General features: G+C 64.7%; 3 protein-coding genes across 6 annotated transcripts in view; 1 reads left to right on the top strand and 2 right to left on the bottom strand.

Annotated features, from left to right (window-relative positions):
* Positions 1-12,669, bottom strand: part of MYL3 (myosin light chain 3) — a gene marked incomplete at its 5' end in the record, with an annotated part of 36,289 nt that extends 23,620 nt beyond the window's left edge. Inside the window, 2 exons of one of the 4 annotated variants that reach the window (XM_081106353.1) lie at positions 3,987-4,154; positions 12,622-12,669. Coding sequence is in view for 2 of the 4 variants with exons in the window: in XM_081106352.1 (XP_080962478.1) it covers positions 3,991-3,993 (3 nt within the window). Of the gene's footprint in view, positions 1-3,986; positions 4,155-8,499; positions 8,700-12,621 lie in introns of those variants that run through there. The other 3 variants (XM_081106352.1, XM_081106351.1, XM_081106354.1) reach the window with 3 other exon arrangements.
* On the top strand, positions 1,121-20,855 carry PTH1R (parathyroid hormone 1 receptor). Its single transcript, XM_081106344.1, has 14 exons — positions 1,121-1,318; positions 11,832-11,934; positions 13,874-14,002; positions 15,539-15,649; positions 15,755-15,873; positions 15,977-16,071; positions 16,278-16,479; positions 16,691-16,844; positions 18,248-18,308; positions 18,608-18,674; positions 18,923-19,017; positions 19,610-19,751; positions 19,835-19,876; positions 20,336-20,855. Exons 1-14 carry the CDS (start codon positions 1,247-1,249, stop codon positions 20,711-20,713), a joined length of 1,770 nt encoding a protein of 589 aa, XP_080962470.1. The 5' UTR covers positions 1,121-1,246; the 3' UTR covers positions 20,714-20,855.
* The window catches only part of CCDC12 (coiled-coil domain containing 12), a 55,897-nt gene continuing 45,865 nt past the window's right edge, over positions 12,622-22,653 (bottom strand). The window contains exon 8 of the transcript XR_013996806.1: positions 12,622-12,675. The gene's annotated coding sequence lies outside the window, so the exon portion shown is untranslated. The remainder of the gene's footprint in view (positions 12,676-22,653) is intronic.

Here is a 22,653-nt window from a genome sequence, read left to right as displayed (position 1 = left end):
GCGTCGGAGCGACCAGGGGGCGGGGGCGAGAGGCCCAGGCGGCGCCCGGCGGGGGAGGGGAGCGGCGGCCGCCCAGGCGAGGGACGCGCGCGGCGGGCGGCGGCTCCGGGCGGCGGCCGGGCGGGGGGCGCAGGAAGCCAGGCGGGCCAGGGAGACCCCCGAGCTCCATGAAGTCCCCCCGGGGCCGCGGACGGGGCGCTGTCCTGGGGAGTCTGTCGGGGGCCCCCCGACATCCATGGCAGGGCGGGGGCCGCGGCGGCGCGCTCGGAGTAAGTTGGGGTCTGGGCCGGCGCCAGGGGAGGGGCCGGGGGGCTGCGGGGGGCTGGCCGGAGGGCGGCTGGTCTGTTCCGGGGTCAGCCCGCGGCGCCGCCTCGGAGCCCGCGAGCCGCCGGCCCAGCCTCTGCGCTCCGGGCTTTTTGGAAACTTGCAAATGTTTTCGCAGAGAGAAGGGGGAGGGGAGGAGGGAGCCGGAGTGACCAGCGGGAGCTGGGCTGCGGGGAGGACGGAGGCCGGGGCCGGGGGAGCTGCAGACAGACCGACGGACAGAGCGTCCCGGCCGCAGGCGCGCTCCAGCGGCGCGGGCGCAGGCGGGGCTCCCGCCGGGGACGGGGCAGGGGTGCGGGAGGCGGCCGGCGACGAGATGGGGACCCGAGGGGGTCGCGGCGCTGGGAGCCTGCGGCCCGACCCCCGAAGGTCTCGGGGTCGCGGCAGAGTTGGGACCAGCCCGGAGCGGCGTGGAGCGGCTCCAAACGCGCCCCCCGCCCCCGCCCTCCGCGCGCGCCGCGGAGCTAAAAATAACCGCGCGCGCGCCCCCCGCGGACCGCGACCCCGACCCCTCCCCCGACCCTCCCCCTGGGCGTGGGGCGAAGCCGCAGCTCCCAGTTCCCCAAAAGAAAAAAAGGGGAAAAAAGGAAAGGCGGGGCGGGGGCGGGGGGCGGGCCGGGGGCGGGGGGCCCGGCCATATGGATGTGATTTCTCCGCCGCGAGGCAGACGGGCCGCTCCGCCGCGCTCGGCGCCCGCCCGCCGCCGGCCCCCGCTGCCTCTGCCTCCGCCCTCGCCTCGCTCGCTCGCCGCTCTCGGCGCATGGGCCCCGCGTCGGGTCCCGGGCCCTCGGGCCGCCGGGCCGCCGGGGTCTCCTAGGCGCGGGCGTGGGCGGGGCCGCCAGCCTCACCGGCTCTGTCCCCCTCACCCCAGGGCCGGCGGCGGCGGCGGCTGCCCGGAGGGACAGGGCCCTAGGCGGCGGCGATGGGGGCCCGGATCGCGCCCGGCCTGGCGCTGCTGCTCGTCTGCCCGGTGCTGGGCTCCGCGTTCGCCCTGGTAAGTCCCTGCCGGGCTGCGGGCTCGCCCGGGGGCCCCTGGGGGAGGAGGGGTATCCGGGGTGCAGAGCCTTGGGTTCCCCGAGTCCTTTGAACTTTGCATGGGGGTCCCCTCTGACCAGGGTCCTCGGTGCCTACTGCCTCTGGAGTGTCTGAATTCTGGGTTCCAAACGCCTCCTTAACGTCTCCCTGTTTCTGAAGGCTGGGTTTGGGGTCCCAGGTCTGGAAGTCTGGTTGGGGACCCCCTGTCTTCCTCTGGTGTGAGCACCACCGCTCTGGTTGGTCTCCCACAGAGATGACAGTGTGACCAGCCAGAGATGGGCTTTGGCCCTGAGGTGGCGTCCACAGACTTCGCTCTGGGGCCTCTGCTTTCTGCACGTTTTGTTTGCAATCCAGGACAGGGCTGTGGGCTGAGGTCAGAGTCACCCAGGCAGGGGGCAGGATTTAGGGGACCCTGCAGCTCTCAGGGTCCCCTGCGCGCGCACACACACACACACACACACACACACACACACACAGCTTTACCCAGAGTGGAAGCTCTTTTCCCTGGAGAGGCGCATATGGTTGGTGTGGAGGGAGGACGGAGTCCCTGAGCTCACAGAACATTCCTACAGGAGAAGCGCTCAGGGAAGATGGGGGACCCCATCGGTACCCTCCTGAGAGCAAAGGCCAGAGGGGACCAGTGGGACCAGAAGAGAAAGAATGGGAGATGAGGAGGAAGAGAGAGAGAGAGAGAGAGAGAGAGAGAGAGAGAAAGGGGGTGCAGACCAGAGCTCCCCAGGGAGGAGGCGTCGACAGACCAATAATAGGGGGGAAGAATAGGGGGACACTGGAGGGGTCAGAGCTGGAGACCCGGAGGAGCGGTGCCCTGGTCTGGGTGGGTCTGTGGGCCTTTTCTGGGAAGTCCATCGGATCCCAGCCCAGCCCAGCCGGCCGGCCCTGGCTGAGGAGGCGTCTGCCTGTGTCTGCCCTCATGGCCCTGCCTCCCCGGCCCATCTCCCAGGTGAGGGCATTCGCCTTCTAGAAAGACAGGCATGCAGGCGGCCTCCTCCTCCGGACCAGCTCCTACCCAGGCAGAGCCCCAAGGGGAAGGAAGGCCGTAGCTCTGGGATTCTCCCAGCTCTGCCCCGTGCCTGCGTGACCCTGGGCTCCCCTTCACACCTCCCTTTCCCACCTGTGCAAAGACAGCAGGACAGAAACCTCTGAGGCTCTCCTCTCTGCTCCAGGCTTCAGTGCGCCTCGTGCCCCACGAATCCAGCTTCCCAAAGTGTAGACAGGAACGGAGGTTCAGAGGTGAACCCAGGTGAATGCCAGGGCCCAGAGCCATTTCCCATCCTCCCCTTTCCCAGGCTCAGCTCCCGGGGCAGAGCCACCGGCACAGACGTGTGCACATACGTGTGCATGTGATTTCGGAGGGACAGGGCTTGGGTGTCTTGCGAGTCTGCCTGTGTCGGAGCAGGATCTGTGGGACTCTGGGCATGGCCGTTCTCTGGGTCTGTGTGTGAGTGTCTGAGCCGTGTGTGCGCTCACGCCTGTGGGGAGCTGTGGGTCTGCACACGCCTTGCTGGAGCGGAGTTGTGCTTGCACATGTGTGCGTCTGTGGACACGGGGCCCCAGGTCTGTCAGTTGCGTGTTCCTGTTTCCTAAGTGCTCTGCCGTGCTACTTGCCAGACACAGTCTGAGCGCCTGACACTGTTCACTGGTTTATCTTTCCCACAACCTCTTGTAAAGGCTCTGCTGTTGTCCCGTTGGTAACGGCCTGAACCACACAGCCATTATGGCCATTACTGGTTGCATGCCAACCACATGCCAGCGCTGTGCCCGTAGGGGAGAGGATAACGGGTCCCCCAGGCCCTCCATGGAGCAGATCGTTCGCCTGGCTTAGCTCTGGCCCGAGGCTGGGGTAGGACCGGGGAGGTGTTGGGGCGTCTGTGGCTGGATTCGGATGATGGGAGTGCCCTGGACCCTTCCTGGCTTCAGGGCTAGGGGATACGGTTGGAGGGTCACTCACGCCCTGTGGTCCTGGTCTCAGTGGGAGCCAGCGAGAGGCTGCCAGTCTGCCCGCTCCCACTCCTGAACCAGGCACGGCTTCTCCCACCAAGATCTTCCCTGGTACCCACCATGCCCACCTGCCTGAGCTGGTGCCCAGCCTGTGTGCTGCCTGCCCAGCCAGCCCCAGGACCCAGCTCACATCCCCAGGGATCTCACGGTTGGGGGCCTAGAAAGCATCCACTGGGAGCAAATTTGCCTGTGGTCAGACAGCCAGGCCATCCTGTGCGCACAGAGAAGAGCGACCGTGAGTCTGGGGCCAGGCGGAGGGAAGATGGAGGGAGGGATGGGCCCACAGATCGTGAAGAGGGGGCAGAGGGGTGGTCTTATCCTTGGGGTGCTCCACCCTAAGGACAAGTGAAGGAGAACCTGCAGGAGGGAGGCGGAAGGTCATTGGAGGGGACTGGCCTTACGTGTGGAGACATGACCTCAGAGTCAGACTCCAGAAGGACTGGGGGGGGGGCGAGGATAGGGGGGCCCCCTCCCAGCCTGCTCCAGGGGCAGCTCGGCCACAGGGCTCACTTCCAGGCACAAGAAGGAACTAAGCTCCCAGATTCTGAGCTAGAACCCGTCTCGATCGTTGTCTCGATCGTGATCATTTTCTCACGCCGTCCACTCACCCACCATTTTATGCGAAAGGGCCTGAGGTGCCCACAGGGAGTCTGCACGGAGGTGGGGTTTGAGCCCAGGTCCTCGGCTCTGCCCTGAGCTGCTTCCTCCAAGGCAGGGAGCGGGCCTGGGCTGGCAGGGAGCCCGTGCCCACTCGGCTTTTCTTTTGCTTCCTTTTTCTAAAAAATAAAATATTGTTTTACTTTTTTAAATTTTTATTTCTAATTTTATAACCGACACTTGCAAATGTCCTTCCTTATAAGAGTCAAATACTACAGATTGGGCAAACATCACTGATTACTCCGAGCCCCACCCCCACTTTTAGAGAAAATGGTGTTTAACGGTCTGGGGGGCTCCCGACCTTTCTCTGTGCGTTTCCAAAGGCACTTGAGTGTCCCTATCCAGTCGGTAGGTAGTTGTGTTCTGTTGTTCTCTGCTTGTTTTTAAATAAATGTTACCGGGTGGCGGGTAGGGTTTCCGACACAAGCCTTTTTCCACTTAAAGATGCGCCCTGGACACCTCCGTGTCCGTGAACGTAAATCTGTCTTGTTTTAATGCTGCGTCGTGTTCCAGAGTGTGGCTCCATGCCGCCATTCCCAGGAGTGCACATCAGACCATTTCTGCATAGTGTGCGCGCGTGTGTGTGCATGTACTAGTGTGTGTGTGTGTGCGTGTGTGTGTGTGCGTGCGTGTGTGTGCGCGTGTGATCCTGACCGTGGCAGAGAAGCTCCTTGAGATGCCGGCTCTGTCCCCGTGTGACCGTCCCCGGGGGATGTTTCTAGATTCTGTCATTGCTGGGTCTGTGGACAGGCACACTTTCAGTTTTCACAGACGAGGCCAAGCTGCCCTCTACAGCCGCCGCCCCGGGAGGGAGCAGGCGGGTCTCTCCAACACCGACTCGTAAGACTGAGGATTCTCCCCCTCGCCTTTGCCGTTCTGAGAGGTGAAAAGTGACCTCGTGTCATTTTAATTTGTCGGTTGCTATAGCGTTTGGACTTGCCGTTGGTTTATGGTCCATCTTCAAGAGCAGCCGTGGGCAAACTAATAAAACTAAAAAAAAAAAAGACCGTACCCTTTTATGTAATGATGTTTACTTCGAATTTATATTAGTTCACACAAACACTCCATCCATGCTTTTGTTCCGGCCTCCGGTCCAGTTTAAGAACCCATTGTGGCCCTCGAGTCAGAAAGTTTGCCCACCCCTGGTCCAGAGCCTGCCCAGAGCCATGACCCATCTTTCTCCTGGGTTGTTTGCCTTTTACGTATTGATTTGTTGAAGCTTTTTATATCACCTGCCCTTTAAACACCCATCCCCGCCCCCACCCCAGCTCTGGGCACTGCCTGTGGACAGAGCAGGAGGAGGGGGCGAGCCCTCGGAGCTTGGCTTTTCTTCGGAATGTTTTAATGAGGCATGGAGCAGCCTACCCCGGATTCCTGTCGTGGGCCTTCTGGGGACACTCCCTGGTCCAGCCACCACATCAGGAAGGCCAGAGAGAGGGAGTCCCCAGGAAAAAGAAAGCTCGATGGCGGGGGAGGTGCAGGCCCCTTAAATTGTCGGCAGGATACTGTAGAGTGCGACTGGGAGAGGGTGCAAACCTCAGCCCTGACGAGCCCCCACTCTGGGGCCAGCCTTGTGCGGAGGGGGGACCTGGTGGGACCTATTCTGCCGACCAGGCAGCTCTGGCCGGTCCTCCAGCCCAGGCGGAGGCCGCCGGTGAGGACCCACCCTGTCCTCGCCACCGATTGAGTCCACCCTCCCGGGCTCCGTCCCACTGTGGCCCGAAGACGTCCACGCTGGCCGGGAGGAGAGGCAGCACCACAGTGCCTCCCCTGCCCCCTCCCAGCCACGAACACAGGCGGCCTGTTCAGGAAGGCCTGGTGGGAGGGGGCAGTCCACACGCAGGAGTGTCCTGCAGGGAGCCCGTCCTGGCCGGCTCGGGCCGGACAGACTGAGGGCAGCAAGGGGTGGGAGAGCCCCAGCGGCAGGCACGGGAGACTTGGAGGGGCCAGCGCAGGTCCCAGGAGCGCAGCCCGGAGAAGAGGTGCAGGCGGCCGGGAGGCCCGTCCACCAAGGTTTCTCCTCCTGGTTTGCCCGGAGGCACAAGTGTCCTCGGCAGTTAGAGCTGCGCACACACCCACCACCATGGGCATCTGCTCACCTGTGCGCCGGCCTCCGCCCCTGCACTCTGGAGGCTGCCTCAGGCGCTCTGCAAAGGGGCGCTTTCTCCGCAGGGAAAGATACGGTGCAGAGGGACTGAGGAGAGCTGGTGCTGAGAGGGGACCAGGTGGCTGGCCCCCCCTCCCCCGCCTCCAGGGCTGCAGCTCATCCGAGCAGACCTCCGACCTCCGCTCCAGTCCCGGCCTCTGCTTGTTAGCGGGACGCTCAGCCTCCATGTCCCCTTTGTAAGACGGGGTGTGGTGGAAGGTGAAGGACATTGGCTAACGTCCTGGGGCCATGGCTGGTGCCAGCAGGGAGGGGGCACCTGGGGGGCGGGGGAGACCAGCCAGGTCCAGGGACGACCACCAGGGTCTGCTCCCTCCAGAGGGGAGCACGAAGCCAGCAGCCTTCCCCGGGGACCAGGCTGGACCCGGGGGAGGGACGGAGGGACGGGGGAGGGACGGAGGGACGGATGCGATGACCCCAGAGGGCACCCCGAGGCTAACACCTTCCCCAGAGGCAGAGGTGTCAGCCACGAAGAAGGATCCTTGTGCCTCCTCCATAGTTTTCCCGAGGAGGAGGCCTGTCTGGGACCACAGGCAGCAAATGTGTGGAATTTGGCAGCTGGGAGAGGCCCTGAGAGGAGTGGCTCTCATTTGGTCAGTGGCTGGAGCTGGCTCTCCACCACCATGGCCACCATCACACCTCCATCCGTCCCCAGCCTTGTCACTGCCTCCCCACGGCCCCCACTGCCACCCCACGGCCCCCACTCCCCCACTGCCACTCCACAACCCCACTGCCACCGTCACTGCCACCCCACAACCCCACTGCCCCACTGCCACCGTCACTGCCCCCCCACGGCCCCCACTGCCACCCCACGGCCCCCACTGCCCCACTGCCACCCCACAGCCCCCACAACCCCACTGCCACCCCACGGCCCCACTGCCACCGTCACTGCCACCCCAGCCCTGACACCATCCGCGTGGGGTGGCTTGGGAGTGGGCTCGGGGAGCTGCTGGCTCCCAGCGGGAGGGCAGTAGCAGCCGGTTTCCCTTCCTCTGGGCTCCTGGACTCAGGAAATGAGAAACACGCCCGGGCCTCCTGACCACACTGCTGTCTGCCGGACGGGAGGGCAGCTCCTATGTTTGTAAATAACATGCAGGCTCCCAGCCCCCAGCTGCCCCGCCCGGAACCCCGCGCACCCCAGCCCAGTGCTCCCAGGCTGCCTCTGCCTCTCCCCCAGCTCAGGGCTCAGGTCGGGGCATCACCCGTCCCCCATGTTCACGGCCGCACGTGGCGCACAGGAAGGCTCTGTGTTGGGTGGACCGTGGGAGCGTGTGCTACGGGGAAGTGGGCGCCCAGCCCTCCAGGTTAGGTCAGGGGAAGACGGCCCTAAGCTAACACATGGGAGGGATGTGGGGAGGGGGTTGGGGACACCTGACACCAGGGTGGGGGTCCCATCCGTGGTGGGTATGGACTGACTGACCCCCGACCATGACCCAACCCTGTGTCCTCAGTCTTTGTCCCAGAAAGCCAAGATCCACAGGCTCCCTGGACCCAAAATGATGTGGGTCTGAGTCCTCCGCCCCCAACTCAGCGGGTGGAGGGCTGGTGGGTGAGGGTGGAGCAGCAGCCGGAGGCAGGCCAGGGGGGAACCCGCTGTTGGCGTTTCTCGTCACCCCCAGCGGGTAGGCCTCCTTAGAGCAGTGACCTGGAGTCTCAGTGTGAGTCCAGGGTGGACCCAGGTATGCAAGGAGTTAGGGGAGACCCTTGCACCCCACCAACCTGTGAGACATGCCTCCTTCCCCATCCTTGGAGCCCCCTCCCAGCGCCCCCACTGTGGCGCCTGCACTCAGACACCTCCCTCTGCCAGGCTGGGCCCCGGCTGGGGGCAGCCATGGCACCGGCAGCCGGGGGCCCGTAGCCATGAGGTGGTGCTATAGCTGCTGACCGTAAGGCAGTGTGGCCAGCGTCCCCCGGGGCCAGCCCTGCCCGGGCCCTGCGGCCCTTCACACCACGCGCAGGTCCCCCAATAACGAATCACAGGCTACAAGCTGAGCTGCACAGGCACTTAGCTCTGTGTGTGTCAGCCTGTGGGAACACTGGCACGTTGGGCTTCATTCCCCTTAAACTTCAAAGCCTCAGGGCCGATCGAAGATGTCCAGTGAGGACTTGCTGTACCTTCACTCCTCACACAGCTCTCACCCAGTTTTCCAGGTGGAACACTGGAAAAGGCGCAAGGATGAAGCCACGTTCCCAGAGACTCACAGCCTGTCTGTGGTGGAGGCAGGATTCAAGCGCCGTGCTGGTGGCAGAGCCTCCTGGTGCAAAGAGGGTGCTGGGGGGCGGGGGGGGGGGTGAGGTACCTGGCAAGGGAGCTGCCCTCCTGGCAGGTGGGAGTGCCCTGGTGTGGCTGCCCTCCTCCACTCCGTGGCACTGCCCTCGGCTCCTCAGGAAAGTGCTGCCCGGATTCAGGCTTGAATCCCTCTGGCTGCAATGGCAGTTCTGCCGTGACTGGGTGACAGAGAAATGGGTCGCACATACAGGGAGGCCAGAGGTGGGGCTGCTGTCGCTGTGGGTGAATGAAGGAGTTTGGAGGCTGTGGGGGCTGGGAGCACACACCTTCCCTCTCTGGGCATGCCAGATCCACCGTGAAAACGAGGCTCCAGCAAAGAGGGTGCCTTCTCTGGCCGCGGAGAGAGTGCAGCCAAGAGCAGCAGGGCCAGTGCCCAGCCCTCCCCCAGCGAGCACACCTGGCTGCCTGCCAAACCAGCACTCTTCAACCCACGACTGACGCCTTTAGCCTAGGCCTCAGCCCTGACCCTCAGCCGTATCCGTGGGCTCGGGTGTCTGTGGGGAGGGCCGGGATCCCGTCTTTGGGTCCTGTGGACGCTGCAGCCGGTCACATGGAGCTCCTAGCAGCTGGGAGAATGCAGTGCACTGTCTGTCTGTCTGTCTGTCTGTCTGTCTGGAGAGATGGCGGTGGGCAGAAGGGAAGGGGGTAGGAAGGGAGGTGGGTAGTGAGGGGTAAGGATAAGACTCTGGCAAAGGGGGCTGACGGTGACTAGGAGGCTGGTGGCAACATTGGTAATGGCAGTGGTGGTGCTGGTGGTGCTGATAGCACTGGTGGTAGTGATACTGGTAGTAATGGCAGTGCCCGTGATGGTGGTGATGGTGGTAGACGGTTGTGTTGGTCAAGGTGATAGTCGGTGGTGGTGGTGGTGATGGTGGTGGTGGTGGTGGTTGTGTTGGGGTGTTGGCCAAGGTGATAGTCGGTGGTGATGGTGGTGGTGGTGGGGGGGTGTTGGCCAAGGTGATGGTGGTGGTTTTGGGGTGTTGGTCAAGATGGTGGTGGTGGTGGTGATGGTGGGTGTGTTGGGGTGTTGGCCAAGGTGATAGTCTGTGGTGATGGTGGTGGTGGGGGGGGGGGGTGTTGGCCAAGGTGATGGTGGTGGTTTTGGGGTGTTGGTCAAGATGGTGGTGGTGGTGGTGGTGGTGGGTGTGTTGGGGTGTTGGCCAAGGTGATAGTCTGTGGTGGTGGTGGTGATGGTGGTGGTGGTGGTGGTGGTGGTGGTGGTGGGTGTGTTGGGGTGTTGGCCAAGGTGATAGTCGGTGGTGGTGGTGGTGATGGTGGTGGTGGTGGTGGTGGTGGTGGTGGGTGTGTTGGGGTGTTGGCCAAGGTGATAGTCTGTGGTGATGGTGGTGGTGGGGGGGGGTGTTGGCCAAGGTGATGGTGGTGGTTTTGGGGTGTTGGTCAAGATGGTGGTGGTGGTGGTGATGGTGGGTGTGTTGGGGTGTTGGCCAAGGTGATGGTGGTGGTTTTGGGGTGTTGGTCAAGATGATGGTGGTGGTGGTGGTGGTGGGTGTGTTGGGGTGTTGGCCAAGGTGATAGTCGGTGGTGGTGGTGGTGGTGGTGGTGGGTGTGTTGGGGTGTTGGCCAAGGTGATAGTCGGTGGTGATGGTGGTGGTGGTGGGGGGTGTTGGCCAAGGTGATGGTGGTGGTTTTGGGGTGTTGGTCAAGATGGTGGTGGTGGTGGTGGTGGTGGGTGTGTTGGGGTGTTGGCCAAGGTGATAGTCTGTGGTGGTGGCTACTGATGGAAGTATGAATTGTCACAATAAATGGTCGATAATGGGTGCTAGGATGGGGTGGGGGTGGGCAGTTCCACAGGGGTCAGACCCATAGCAGCCTGGATCCCCAGTGCCAGAGGCACAAAGGGAACTTCCGCTTGGCCTTGGAGCCCCTGGATTGGGCAGGCCAGAGTGCCCTCCCTCAGCCCATGCCCCACAGCCCCTTACCCCATAGCTGGCAGGTGGGGGGCAGCAGCCAAGACACAGAAAGCTGCTCAGCTTTCCCGGGGACCCTGAGCACAGGGTCCAGCTGGGCTCTCAGTGTCCAACTCAGACTCCAGAGACACGGAAGCACGGACATCCACGGACATTGACAAGCAGCCTCTGCCCAGAGCACGTGTACACACGCATGTTCACAGACACTCGGGCTCACGTCCTACATATGCACACTGACACTCCCTATGTGAGGACACAGGCGGCACACACCAGTGCACACGCACACACGCACACGCGAAGGCCCAGCTGAGTGAGGCCAGCAGAGCCCGAGGCCTGCGGAGCCAACAGGGACTCCTTGGCCCTGGAAGCCTCGCTGCTGCCACCAAGAGACTCGGTCAGTTAACTTCTCCCGCAGCCCCTCGCCCCTTCCCTCCCGGCCTCCTGCTGGTTCCCAGGCCTGCAAAGCCCCACTCAGACCGAGGGGCCCAGCCCGCCCTTGGGGTGCCTGTGGCGGATGTAAGGGGCCAGCTCTGCCCTGTGGAGCCTGAGGGGACACAGCCGGGCTCGGGCTCCAGGGACATGTCCTGGCCCCGGGGTCTCAGGGGCTGCCGGGCTCCTGGCGGGGTGGGGGGGGGGGGCACACTGAGCGGCTCCCAGCCAGGGCTGCCTTCACCCTCTGACTCCTTTCCCGCCCTCAGTCAGGGGAACAGGCTGGGGTGAGGCCTGCGCCCCCAGATGCTCCTGTTCCCTTCCTGAAAACAGCTGGTGAGCCTCCGAGGCTGGGCGAGCGAGGCCTGCCTGTACCTGGCCGCTTCCGAGAAGCCATGGGGCTGGGATGTGGGGACTCAGCCCTCCCACCCTCAGCCCGTCCCGCCCAGCCAGGCCGCCCAGCTCCCTCCATCCCCCCTCCCCAGCTCCCTCGAGGGCGGGCGTGCACGGGGGGCGGTGGGCGGGCTGAGGCCCCGCCATTCAGGGGAAGGTGTCAGGATGGAAGCTGGCGATTCCCAGAGTCCCGGGAGCGAGGACGGGAAGGCACTCGGGGCCTCTTCCCCCGAGCTCAGCACGCCCTGTGCTCACTCCGTCCCACTCAGGGTCCCAAATGCGGCCGAGCCTGTGAGGATCTGCCCCGGGACATTCCATCCATTTCTCATGCCCCCTGGGGAGCGGCCCAGACCGAGACTCTCAGTGGCGGCAGCAGGCGGGGTTACTAGCGGGCAGACGGGGACCCCCGCCCCCTTTTTCCTCTGGCGATGCAGCCGTGCCCCTCGGAGCTGTGGCTGCCCACGTGTACGGTGGGAGCCACGGGAGGCCCATTTCCCACTTTCTGGGGTGAGGGCTTGGGAAGCGGGGTCCCTCAGGGATGGTTGTGGGACCTGCTGCCGCCTGGCCTGCACTCTGACCTTCGACCTGGTAGGTGGATGCAGATGACGTCATCACCAAAGAGGAGCAGATCTTCCTGCTGCACCGAGCCCAGGCCCAGTGTGAGGAGCGGCTCCAGGAAGTCCTGCGCCGGCCAGGTGGGCGGGGCGGGGCCCGAGAGGGCGGGGCCGGGGAGGGCGGAGCCAGTCTGCAGAACTCGGTGGCATCAGGGCGGGTGGGTCAGGTAAGGGGGGGGCAGGCCACCAAAAGCGGGGGGCGGGGGGGTTTCAGGCGAGTCCGGGCACATGCCGGGGTTGCAGCTCGATCCCCAGGATGGGGTGTGCAGGAGGCAGCCAATCGATGTTTGTCTCTCTAGCCCTCTCTCCTCCCCCCTTTAAAAATCAATGAAGACTATTTTTTAAAAATAAAATAAAAAGTCAACAGGCTCAGAAATGAGTGGGGTGCAGGAGGTGCACCCACCGCTAGGAAGAGGGGGGCTTCGATGGTATGAAGACAGCTAACAGCGAGTCACCCCAAGCTGCTGACACCCGTGAGGCGCCCAGGGTGAGGAACATGGATAGGGTGCTAGACCCCATAGCTGCTTCCTGATGGAGCGTATTCAAGGCGGGTCCAGAAGGAGAATTAGGTCCTTGAGGGAGGCCACCTGGGCAGAGGGCAAGGCCCAAGTGTCCAGGGTCAAGAGGATGGAAGGTCCATGGGCCTGGATGGAGGAGCATGGGAGGCTGTCTGTCAGGGTCTCTGTCCAGGAGAGGGTGCTGGCCTGGGCTCGGGCGGGCGCCTCCCGCCAGCACAGCGCGGCCGTGGTGAGGGTTGGGGGAGCTCACCTGACTTCTCAGCTCCTGCCCATCTCGAGCTGGTTTCTGTCTGGAGTCCATTTCCTGGAAGTGGAGATGGGCCTCATTAGTGCCAGTCCAGGCCTCTGACATCCGTCTGGCTAATCTCATCAGCCTGGAGAAAGTCCAGGCCCAGACTGACCAGCTGACCAGAGCAGCTTCCTCGCTGAGTGGGCCTGAGGCTGCCGGGGCGGAGGCTGGGCACACTCGGGCCCGACAGGACACGGTGTAGCGCACGGGCTCTTCTCCCACGCCTGGGCTCACAGGGCCTCTCCCCACATCACTCCCACCCGCGGCGCCTGGTCCCCTGCCCATCAGATCGGGGACTTGCTCTTCCTGGCTCTGCGTCCTGAACCCAGCCTTCTTCCTAGTTGTGGCTGTACCTCCTGCACCCTCAGTTCACGATCCAGTCCTGTCTTCCCTCTTCACCCCATCCTGCCTCCCCCAACCCTGCGGAAGCTCAAGGGTGCCGGGAGGCACACGGCACAGCCATTCCAGTCCAGGTGTCTGCACTCAGCTTCCCACTGTGGCCACCGACCCAACAAGGGAGGGCCAGGGGCCTGGCTGGGGCTGCAGCCTGAGGAACGCAAGTCGGAGAAAAGGGAGACTGTAGCGAGGAACAGAGACCTCACGCATCTCCCATGGAGAGCAAGGCCAGGCCCCACCTTCGATGGGGTCTCCAGGATCCCTGTGGGTCCCCGGTGAACCCCTGACTCGAGCGTCCCAGGCCAGGGGAGCGTAGGTAGACTGTCTGCCCAGCCCTGACAGCTGTGTGCTCTCGCTCTCATCCCCACCAGCAGCCTCTTGACCTGTCCAGCGCTCAGGCCTGGCCTCCTTTTCTCTTGTAACCTCTGTGGACATCACTACTGTCTGCTTTCGCCAGGCGCCCCCTGGTGGGGCCTTCGCCTCCTGCGTGGGCTGCAGCTCCCTGTGTCCCAGGACACCACCTGTGCCCACGTCTTGCCCACATTCACCACCCACCCCTCTAGTGGGTCCACTCCGCATGGTGCTGGCTCCCCTGGGAACCCTCTTTGACGTCGCCATCCCTTTGATTAATTCTGCACCCGGCAAACACTTTACAGTTTGCAAAGCACTTCCTCACCTGTCATCTCAGCTCTCCCAGCAGCTGGGGTGTCGGTAGGACAGGGCACGACCCCCATTGTACAGCCTGGGAGTCTGGGGCAGGAGGTGCCCGGGTCCCCTGCTGAAGCACCTGACAGCTGTAACTGCCCCCTTTCTCCAGCCGACATAATGGAATCGGACAAAGGATGGGCATCCGCGTCCACAGGGAAGCCCAGGAAGGAGAAGGCACCCGGGAAGCTCCACCCTGCATCCGAGGACAAAGTGGCGCCCCACGGCAGCAGGCGCCGAGGTACGTCCACGCATCCGTCAGAGGCAGCTCGGACTACCCACCCCACCGCCCCATCCCCCCCCCAGCCCACGCTCCTGGCCCTGGGGCAAAGGTGGCTGCCCCCCCCACCCCCCCCGCCCGCCCAGGAAAGCAGGGGAGGGGCCGGAAGGAGACAGCCGAGGGGCAGCGGGAAGAGGCAAGCAGGCTGGATGGGCTCAGCCCCCAGGAGGTACAGGCAGAGAATTTGCCCCCCACCACCCCAGGGTTGGGGGTACCCAAGACTACAGCCCCTTCCATGGGAGAGGTTGGGAGGGACCCAGAGACAGAGATAAAGAGGCAGGGAGAGACGGAAAGGGGACCAGGAGGTTCAAACCGGGATGGGACTCAGTATATCAGAGGAGGACGCACCGAGACACAGTGAGGGGCCGTAGGGGCGCGCAGCAGAGGGTGGGCGGGAGACAGTGGGACGAGGAGGGAGAAGAGAGAGGAAGGGCGGGCAGCGCTGCATTGTCCCCAGGGACGTAAGAAGAGACAAACGCAGAGCCCAGGCTGCAGCCGGTTTGAACCGGCTGGGTGGGCAGCAGATTCCAGATGGGCCACATCTGGGAGGCTGTGGTCACCCTGTGGCTCCCCAGGGACCAGAGGGAATTGTGGGCCTGGCCAGGCGGGGCTGGGAATATGGTGCCCAGGACAGAGGGCCTTTCACCACGCCGGGGTGGGGCCAACCATCCAGGCAGCCTTCCAGGGTGGCGGGACAGTCCCAGGGTTGGAACCCTGCAGGGGAAAGAAGGGAGTGGGGGGTGTGGAAAGGGGGAGATTCAGAAACTGGGGACCCTCTGAGGTCACACAGCATCTCTGCTGTGAGCCGGGAGCCCCAGTGGACGTGTCACCTGCCTGGCATCCGAATCCGCAGTGAGCACTGGATTGCCTCTCCCCGTGTTCGCTGGAGTCGCACACCTGCGCTCGGGCGGCCTCGGATGGTGGGGGGAGCACAGCCGATGTGGTCCACGCCCACTTCCCAGGGAAGAGACTGCACTGCAGCCAGGGGACCCCTGCAGGAGGCCTGCTGCTCCGTGGGAGCCCGGGGGGCACTGGCCATGAAACCTGCCTCCTGTCCTCGGTCCCGGCGGTCGTGTAGGAAGCATTCTCAGCTGAGGGGGTTCGTCCAGAACCTTGACCTTCTCCAGGGGCTCCAGGAAGTGAGACCAAGACCAGAGAGAAGAGAGAGGCCTGGCCAGGGCTGAGCACTTGAGGGGCAGGGCCTTGGGCTCTCTGCCCGAGCAACTCGCTGCCCCGCTTGGCCTCTGCCAGCCTCCTAGCCAGTGCCAGCACCTGTGCGGCGGGGAGGGGGGCGTTAGTGAGATCTGAGGCCAGGTGGGTGCAGGGCACGTAGGGAGTAAGGGCTCAATACAGTCTCCCGAGAACACTCCAGGCCTGAGTTCTCCAGTCTTGGGGTGCAACTGTCGCTGAGGGAGCCAGCGACCCAGGTGCATTCATCCCTCTGGTCACTCACCATGGACTTGACGGGTGTCCCCACTTGTCTGTCTGTGGGCACAGGGCGCCCCTGCCTGCCTGAGTGGGACCACATCCTGTGCTGGCCGCTGGGGGCGCCGGGCGAGGTGGTGGCCGTGCCCTGTCCCGACTACATTTACGACTTCAATCACAAAGGTAAGGCGGCCGGGATAGGGGGACCTCGGGACACCAGGGCTTGCAGCTCAGGGCTTCAGTGGCTGCAGACCCCTCTGCCCCCCTGACCCTCCCACGGACCCGCAGGCCATGCCTACCGTCGCTGTGACCGCAATGGCAGCTGGGAGCTGGTGCCCGGGCACAACCGGACGTGGGCCAACTACAGTGAATGCACCAAGTTCCTGACCAATGAGACTCGTGAGCGGGTGAGAGCCTTCCGCCTCCCTCATCCGGCCGACGAGAGCCACCCGCACCATGGGTGACCCTGACCCAGCCCTGCCCCTCACCCGGGTGCCTCCCCCTGCACAGGAGGTGTTTGACCGCCTGGGCATGATCTACACCGTGGGCTACTCCGCCTCGCTGGCCTCCCTCACCGTGGCTGTGCTCATCCTGGCCTACTTCAGGTGGGCGGGCCTTCTGTAGGTGGGCGGGGCGATGGGGGAGGGGCCTAGATCTGGCGGGCGGGGCATTCTCTAGATGGGCGGGGCATTCTCTAGATGGGCGGGGCGGTGGGGGAGGGGCCTAGGTCGGTGGGGGGGGCGCACCCCTCCCCCTCCTCTACCCCTCCCCCGCCGGGCGTCCCGACCCACTCGTCCGCGCCCGCCCGCAGGCGGCTGCACTGCACACGCAACTACATCCACATGCACCTGTTCCTGTCCTTCATGCTGCGCGCCGTGAGCATCTTCGTCAAGGACACGGTGCTGTACTCGGACGCCACCCTGGACGAGGCCCAGCGCCTCACGGAGGAGGAGCTGCGCGCCATCGCCCAGGCGCCCCCGCTGCCCGCCGCCGCCACCACCGCCGCGGACTACGTGAGTGGCCCCGGCAGCCCTGCCCTCAGCCACGCCCCGTCCGGTCTCAGCCCTGCACCCCTGCCACCCGCCCCTGCGTACGGGACCTGGGCCAGCACCGCTTGCCCGCTCTCCCCTCTCCCCTCCAGCCCTGTGCCCCCCCGCTCACCCCCCCCAGCCCACCCTCTCCCCCAGGTGCGGGCCGCCTCTGGCTAACACCGCTGGCTCCTAGGCGGGCTGCCGGGTGGCCGTGACCGTCTTCCTCTACTTCCTGGCCACCAACTACTACTGGATCCTGGTGGAGGGGCTGTACCTGCACAGCCTCATCTTCATGGCCTTCTTCTCCGAGAAGAAGTACCTGTGGGGCTTCACAGTCTTCGGCTGGGGTACGCGGGGCAGGGCACAGGCAGCGTGGGATGGTCCAGGGGGGACCACGAGGCTAAGGCACCCACACAGCATAGCCTGTCCACCCTCCCGGGCTCCGGGAGCAGAGCTTGGCTGGGTGGGGTTCACTGGACTGGGCTCAGCCCGGAGTTGGAGTGAGAACTCTCGGGTCAAGATTCAGCTCAGGCCTGGCCGGGTTGGCTCAGTGGGTAGTGTCGGCCCTCGGACTGAAGGATCCTGGGTTCGATTCCAGTCAAGGGCATGCTCAGTTGCAGGTTCCGCGACCCAGGTGTCTCTCTCATTGATGCTTCTGTCTCGCCCTCTCCCTTCCATTCTCTCTAAAAATCAATGGAAAATACCCTCGGGGGAGGATTAACAACAAAAAGATCCAACTCAGGATCAGAGTGGGACCCTGGGTCAGAGGTCAGCCTGGAGCTGGACTTGGGATCTGGGACCCTCCCCCCAAGAACCCTGACTGTGAACACCAATCCCGTGTGAAGCTGCCCGCAGGGCCCATGCCCGTCCCCTACCCCCCAGCTTCATGCACAGCCCCCCGGCAGAATGGGCAGCTGGGCCTGCCCCCCCCTGCGGGCTCTGGGATCCAGTTGCTGATAATTGTCCATTATTGTTGGCAGCTCCAGGCCTGGCTGGGCTCTGGGCAGCTGGCCAGACTGCAGAGGGGCCGGTCTGGTCCTGGAGCCTCTCAGTGCTCAGCACCCAGAGGCCCTCAGATCCACAGCCACAGCCTCCTGCTCCTTGGCACACCCTGACCTTGACCTCACCCACAGCCAGCCCCAAAGTTGGGGGGTGGGGGGAAGACCTAGACCTGGTCCCAGGAACTGAAGCAGGCTCTGGGCCTAGAGGGTGTCAGGGTGGCGGGGGGGGGGGGGGGGAGGGCACAGAGAAGCGTAACCCAGGTCACTCCCTCCCCTCCCAGAGGTCTCAGGCCGAGACTGAAGTGAGTGGATGGAGGGTGGGGACCTGGGCTCCCTTCCAGGCAGAGCTCGCCCAGAGGTGCCAGGGGCCATCTGAGCTGGCATTGGCCTGGACACACCAAGGTTCCCCCAGTAATAGGCTCCCTCCCCCCAGGACACCCCCACCCCAGAGCAGCGCCCTGTGGAGAGGGAGGAGGAACAGCCTGGCATGGCTGTTTCTGACGGGTTCACCCTGTGCCCCACAGGCTGTGTGTGTAGGGGGTGCAGAATCGAGATGAGAGCAGAGGGCTGGATGGGGCCTCGGGGCCTGTCACCAAGCAGCTTGTGTGCCTGGGGAGAGGGCTCAGGGACAACGGGGGGGCAAGCTGGGGGTGGTCAGGGACGAGGGGAACGGGGCTGGCATAGTGGGCTGAGAAGAAACCTGGAATAGCATCTGAGGCCCTCACACGCTGTCCCTTCTCTGCACACAGGTGTGCCCGCCATCTTCGTGGCTGTGTGGGTCGGTGTGAGAGCCACCCTGGCCAACACGGGGTAGGTCCAGGCGGAGAAGAGGCTGGGGTAACACAGGCCAGAAACACCCCTGGTACCCTTTTCCTCTGTGAAGCGGATGACGGGGCCTCCTGTGCCCTGGCCCTAAGTGGCCCCAGCTCAGGGTCACAAGAGGCTACTTCAAAATCGGTCTCTGAGGTTGGCCTCACACCTGGCCACACCTCGCATACCCTGACCTGTGTCCCCAACAGCTAATGTCAGAGTAGACCAGCTCTGGGCCTGTGGGCAGGCTCTGGGTGGGAGCAGGACGGGGTGGGGGCTGACGCCTCAACCTCCCGCAGGTGCTGGGACTTGAGCTCCGGGAACAAGAAGTGGATCATCCAGGTGCCCATCCTGGCCTCCATTGTGGTGAGCAGGGGTGGCCCCAGGGCTGGGTCGGAGCCATCTTGGACCCCAAGGTCACAGCCACCAGGCCTGAAAAGCAGCTGATCTCCATCCCGGCCCTCGGTCCTAATGGGGAAGCCGAGGCCCCATGGAGCCCCTGGAGATGCTGTGGCAGAGCAGGGCCTGGGCAGGGCCGTGGGTGCCCCCCTCCCCCACTCCTTGCCCCCGCCCTGCTAGAAGGGCATGGAGACTCAGCCCCCCTCACTCCACAGCTCAACTTCATTCTCTTCATCAACATCGTCCGGGTGCTGGCCACCAAGCTGCGGGAGACCAATGCCGGCCGGTGCGACACGCGGCAGCAGTACCGGTGAGCACCCACCATGCCAGGCTCCTCAGAGGTCAGAGGTCAACATCCAGGCACCACATACCAAAGCCAAGACTGAGGCTCCACGAATGAGCCTGTTTCAGGGGAAGGACCCGGCTCCCGACTCCCTGGTTGGCCCCGCCCAGAAGTGATGGGCTCTCTCCTGGCCTCCAAGGCCCCCCAAAGCCAACCTGGGCCACTCCGTGCCAGGCCTGCACTGGAGCTGGGGTTGCAAGGGCGGGACAAACCCAGTCCTCCCCTCAGAGAGCTGGTCCCGGGCAGCCCGAGGTACAGGTGGGCAGTGGTGGCTCAAGGAGATGCCTGAGGAGTGGGTCCTGGGATCGCGAGGTGAGGCTGGGCAGGGGCGGGGGCGTGGTGAGTGCCAGCAGAGGGACCAGCAGGTGCCAGGGCCCGAGGTGGGACGACAGTTCCACTCCAGGAACACTCTGCCCACGAACTAGCTTGTCCTCCACTGGTGGCCAGAGCCTCAGGCCCCGTGGTGGCTTCCGGAGCCCGGGGCCGGCGGGTGGGGACGAGGGGCAGAGTGCCCGTCGGGGACGTGGCGTGGCCCTGACCTGCTGCCCTGCTGGCCCAGGAAGCTGCTCAAGTCCACGCTGGTGCTCATGCCGCTCTTCGGCGTCCACTACATCGTCTTCATAGCCATGCCCTACACCGAGGTCTCAGGGACGCTCTGGCATGTCCAGATGCACTACGAAATGCTCTTCAACTCCTTCCAGGTGAGGGGCTGGCCCGGTGGGCGGGCTGCCTGCTCCCCACGACGGGGCTGACCCTAGCTTCCACGCCTCTCTCCTCCCCACAGGGATTTTTTGTCGCCATCATATACTGTTTCTGCAATGGCGAGGTAAGTGGTGGGCAGCGGCAGGCGCAGCAGGGAGGACGCTGAGGCGCCAGGCCTCCCGAGCCCTGCCCCTCCCGTACTCCTGCCCGGTTCTTCTCTGTCCTTGAGGCAGAGAGATCTTTCCAGATGGTTCAGGCTCAGGATGTGCTAGGAGTTGTGGGCTCACCCATCTCTGGGGTTGCCCAGTGTCTTCCCAACCCCAGGGCTGAATTCTCTGTCATCCGGATTGAGCGACTCAGCCACCCTGAGTCAGGGACATCTGAACCGCAGAGGTTCTGGGTGTGTCAGCTGCCTGCAGCCAAACACCGAGGCCTGGGCCTTGGAATTTTCCGGGAATTTGGAATTTACCCACCTCCCTCCAGGGCTGTGCTGTAGGGGCCGGGGTGAGGGCACTGCTGGGTTTGGGGTGACGGGTGGCAGAGGGGTCAGGGGCACTCCTGAGGTCCACCTCCTGCCACCCAGGTCCAGGCTGAGATCAAGAAGTCATGGAGCCGCTGGACGCTGGCCCTGGATTTCAAGCGCAAGGCACGCAGCGGGAGCAGCAGCTACAGCTACGGCCCGATGGTGTCTCACACAAGCGTGACCAACATCGGCTCCCGCGCGGGACTCGGCCTGCCCCTCAGCCCCCGCCTGCTGCCTGCTGCCACCACCAACGGCCACCCACAGCTGCCTGGTCACACCAAGCCGGGGCCCCCGGCCCTCCAGACCTCACCGCCAGCCGCAGCTGCGTCCAAGGACGCCAGCTTCCTCAACGGCTCCTGCTCGGGGCTGGACGAGGAGGCCTCTGCGCCCGAGCGGCCACCGGCCTTGTTGCAGGAGGAGTGGGAGACAGTCATGTGACTGGGGACCAAGGGTTGGACCTATGGACATAAGGGCGGACAGACGGACCAAGAGACGGATGGTCGGTGGTGGCCCACTCATGACTGGGCTGGGAGGACAAAAGAAAAGAAAAAAGGAAAAGGAAGCTTCCTGCTATGGTCTGAGCTGGGGCCTCGCGTCACTCCAGGGGGGAGGGTCTGGGAGCCCCGGGGTTCTGGAGTCTCACCTCAGGAGGGGTCTTGCGATGTGGGCCAGGCCCTGGGCCCAGGGTCAGGGCACCGTCCAGCAGGAGGGCCTGGGGCAGCTCAGGGTCCCTTGGTGCCACACGCTGACCAGTGGGCCCTGCAGGAGTGGGCCCCAGCCTTTCCCTGCCACCAGCTGGCCCCTCAGCACTCCCCATCCAGGCTTCCTCTGGCCAGGCTCCCCTAGCAGCCGCCCACCAGCCCCAAGTCACTGTCCACCCAGGGCCAACCTCAGATCCTTCGGGTCCCTGGCCACCTCCCCACCCCAAGCCCGAGGCCCCTCCTGCCTATCTCATGGCCATGCTGTGGCCCCTGGGGGCTGGGACACTCAGGGAGCCCCCACATGACCACCACCCCAGCCCGGATCTGAGACTAGGGATGCAACAGGTGCAGGCGTAGTGCCCGGGCACCGGGGGAAGTCGGCTGGGGTCCTGCTCTGGCTCAGGGCTGTGGGAGCCAGAGGGCTGGCCCATGGGATTCTGCACTCGGTCACTGAGCATCCCACCCAACACCTAGAATGGCAGAGGCCCTCGACCCGACCACAGTCCTGAGCTCTGGCCGGCCCTTCCCTCCTCTCAGCTCAGGCCGTGTTCTCTAGGGACTTAGCATCCGGGAAGTGCTCCCCAACTCCAACAGCCACCCCTCATCGAAGGCTGGGCGAGGGTCATGAGGCCAGGACCCTGGAGGTGGCATGGCACCCAGCAGCCCAGGCCCCGCCCACCTGACCTACCAGATGGCGGGCAGGGCAGACAACTGTCCAGAGGCCTGAGGATCCCCGTGGTGACCTGCTCGGGATGGTGAGGGGCACAGGCCAGGGCCCGAGGACCCCTGAACAGCAGGGCTGCCTGTGGGAGAGCAACAGAGTCCCCGCTGTAACATGGAGGCAGAGGGGGCCCCAGGGGCAGGGCAGGCAGGTAGCCAGGCGGGAGATGGTGATGGGGTGGGGGGCACTGAGGGAGGACCCCCAGTGAGACCCCAAGCCCCCCAGGGGCGTCTGAAGGCCCTCCCCAGCTCAGACCATTGGGTCTTTCAGGCAACTCGTCCACCCACCCCACAGGCAGTCATGGGGCCGGAGCGCCCAGTCCGTCGGGAGGCCTCTGAAGTCCAGTCGTGAGCCCCCTCACCCTGCACATGCTGACTGGGCCCCCAGGACAGGTGCCGGGACTGAGTGAACCCTCCTCTCAGACTGGATTCCCTCTGGCGCAGGGTTCAGCCTCGCCCGCCTGGGGCTCTCCACCCCACGCAGGGCTGTGTGAACTTCCCTGCGGATGGACCCCAGAGGGCTGCTTCTCCTCTGGGCTAAGTGCCCAGGGCGCGCTGGGCGCCCACTCGGCCAGGGTCCCCAGGCCAGGCTTCCAGATCCAAGCAGGCATCTCCAGATGAAGGCCAGCCCTCCCTCCTCAGGCTATTTGTACCCAGGCCTGCCCCTCAGGCTGGGCATGCCCCGCCCCCCCCCCCCCCCCCCCCCCGCACTGGATGCCAGGGCAGGAACTCTTACCGCATCCAGGCCCCTGGGGCAGGACCTCCTGGGCCATGGCTGGCCGCCCCACCCGGGCCCGAGCCTCACCCGGGCCATCCAGGTGCTGGCAAAGGGGGCTCCCAGTGGGCCTGGCGGGCAGTCAGGACCCTGTTTGCCTTGAGCAGGGGCTGGAGCCAGGTGGTCACTTCTCCCGTCACGGCCTCGCGGGCCGGCCAAGCCGCAGGGAACATGTAAACACC

This window comes from Myotis nattereri (assembly GCF_964212035.1).
Source record: "Myotis nattereri genome assembly, chromosome: 14".
Taxonomy (NCBI): Eukaryota; Metazoa; Chordata; class Mammalia; order Chiroptera; family Vespertilionidae; genus Myotis; species Myotis nattereri.
This window is presented reverse-complemented; position numbering and strand designations above follow the sequence as displayed.

Coding starts and splice junctions, on each gene's coding strand:
- PTH1R (XM_081106344.1), top strand. CDS start 1,247: ATGGGGGCCCGGATCGCGCCCGGCCTGGCGCTGCTGCTCGTCTGCCCG. Junction 16,480..16,690: donor CCACCACCGCCGCGGACTAC/GTGAGTGGCCCC, acceptor GCTGGCTCCTAG/GCGGGCTGCCGGGTGGCCGT. Junction 16,845..18,247: donor CTTCACAGTCTTCGGCTGGG/GTACGCGGGGCA, acceptor CTCTGCACACAG/GTGTGCCCGCCATCTTCGTG.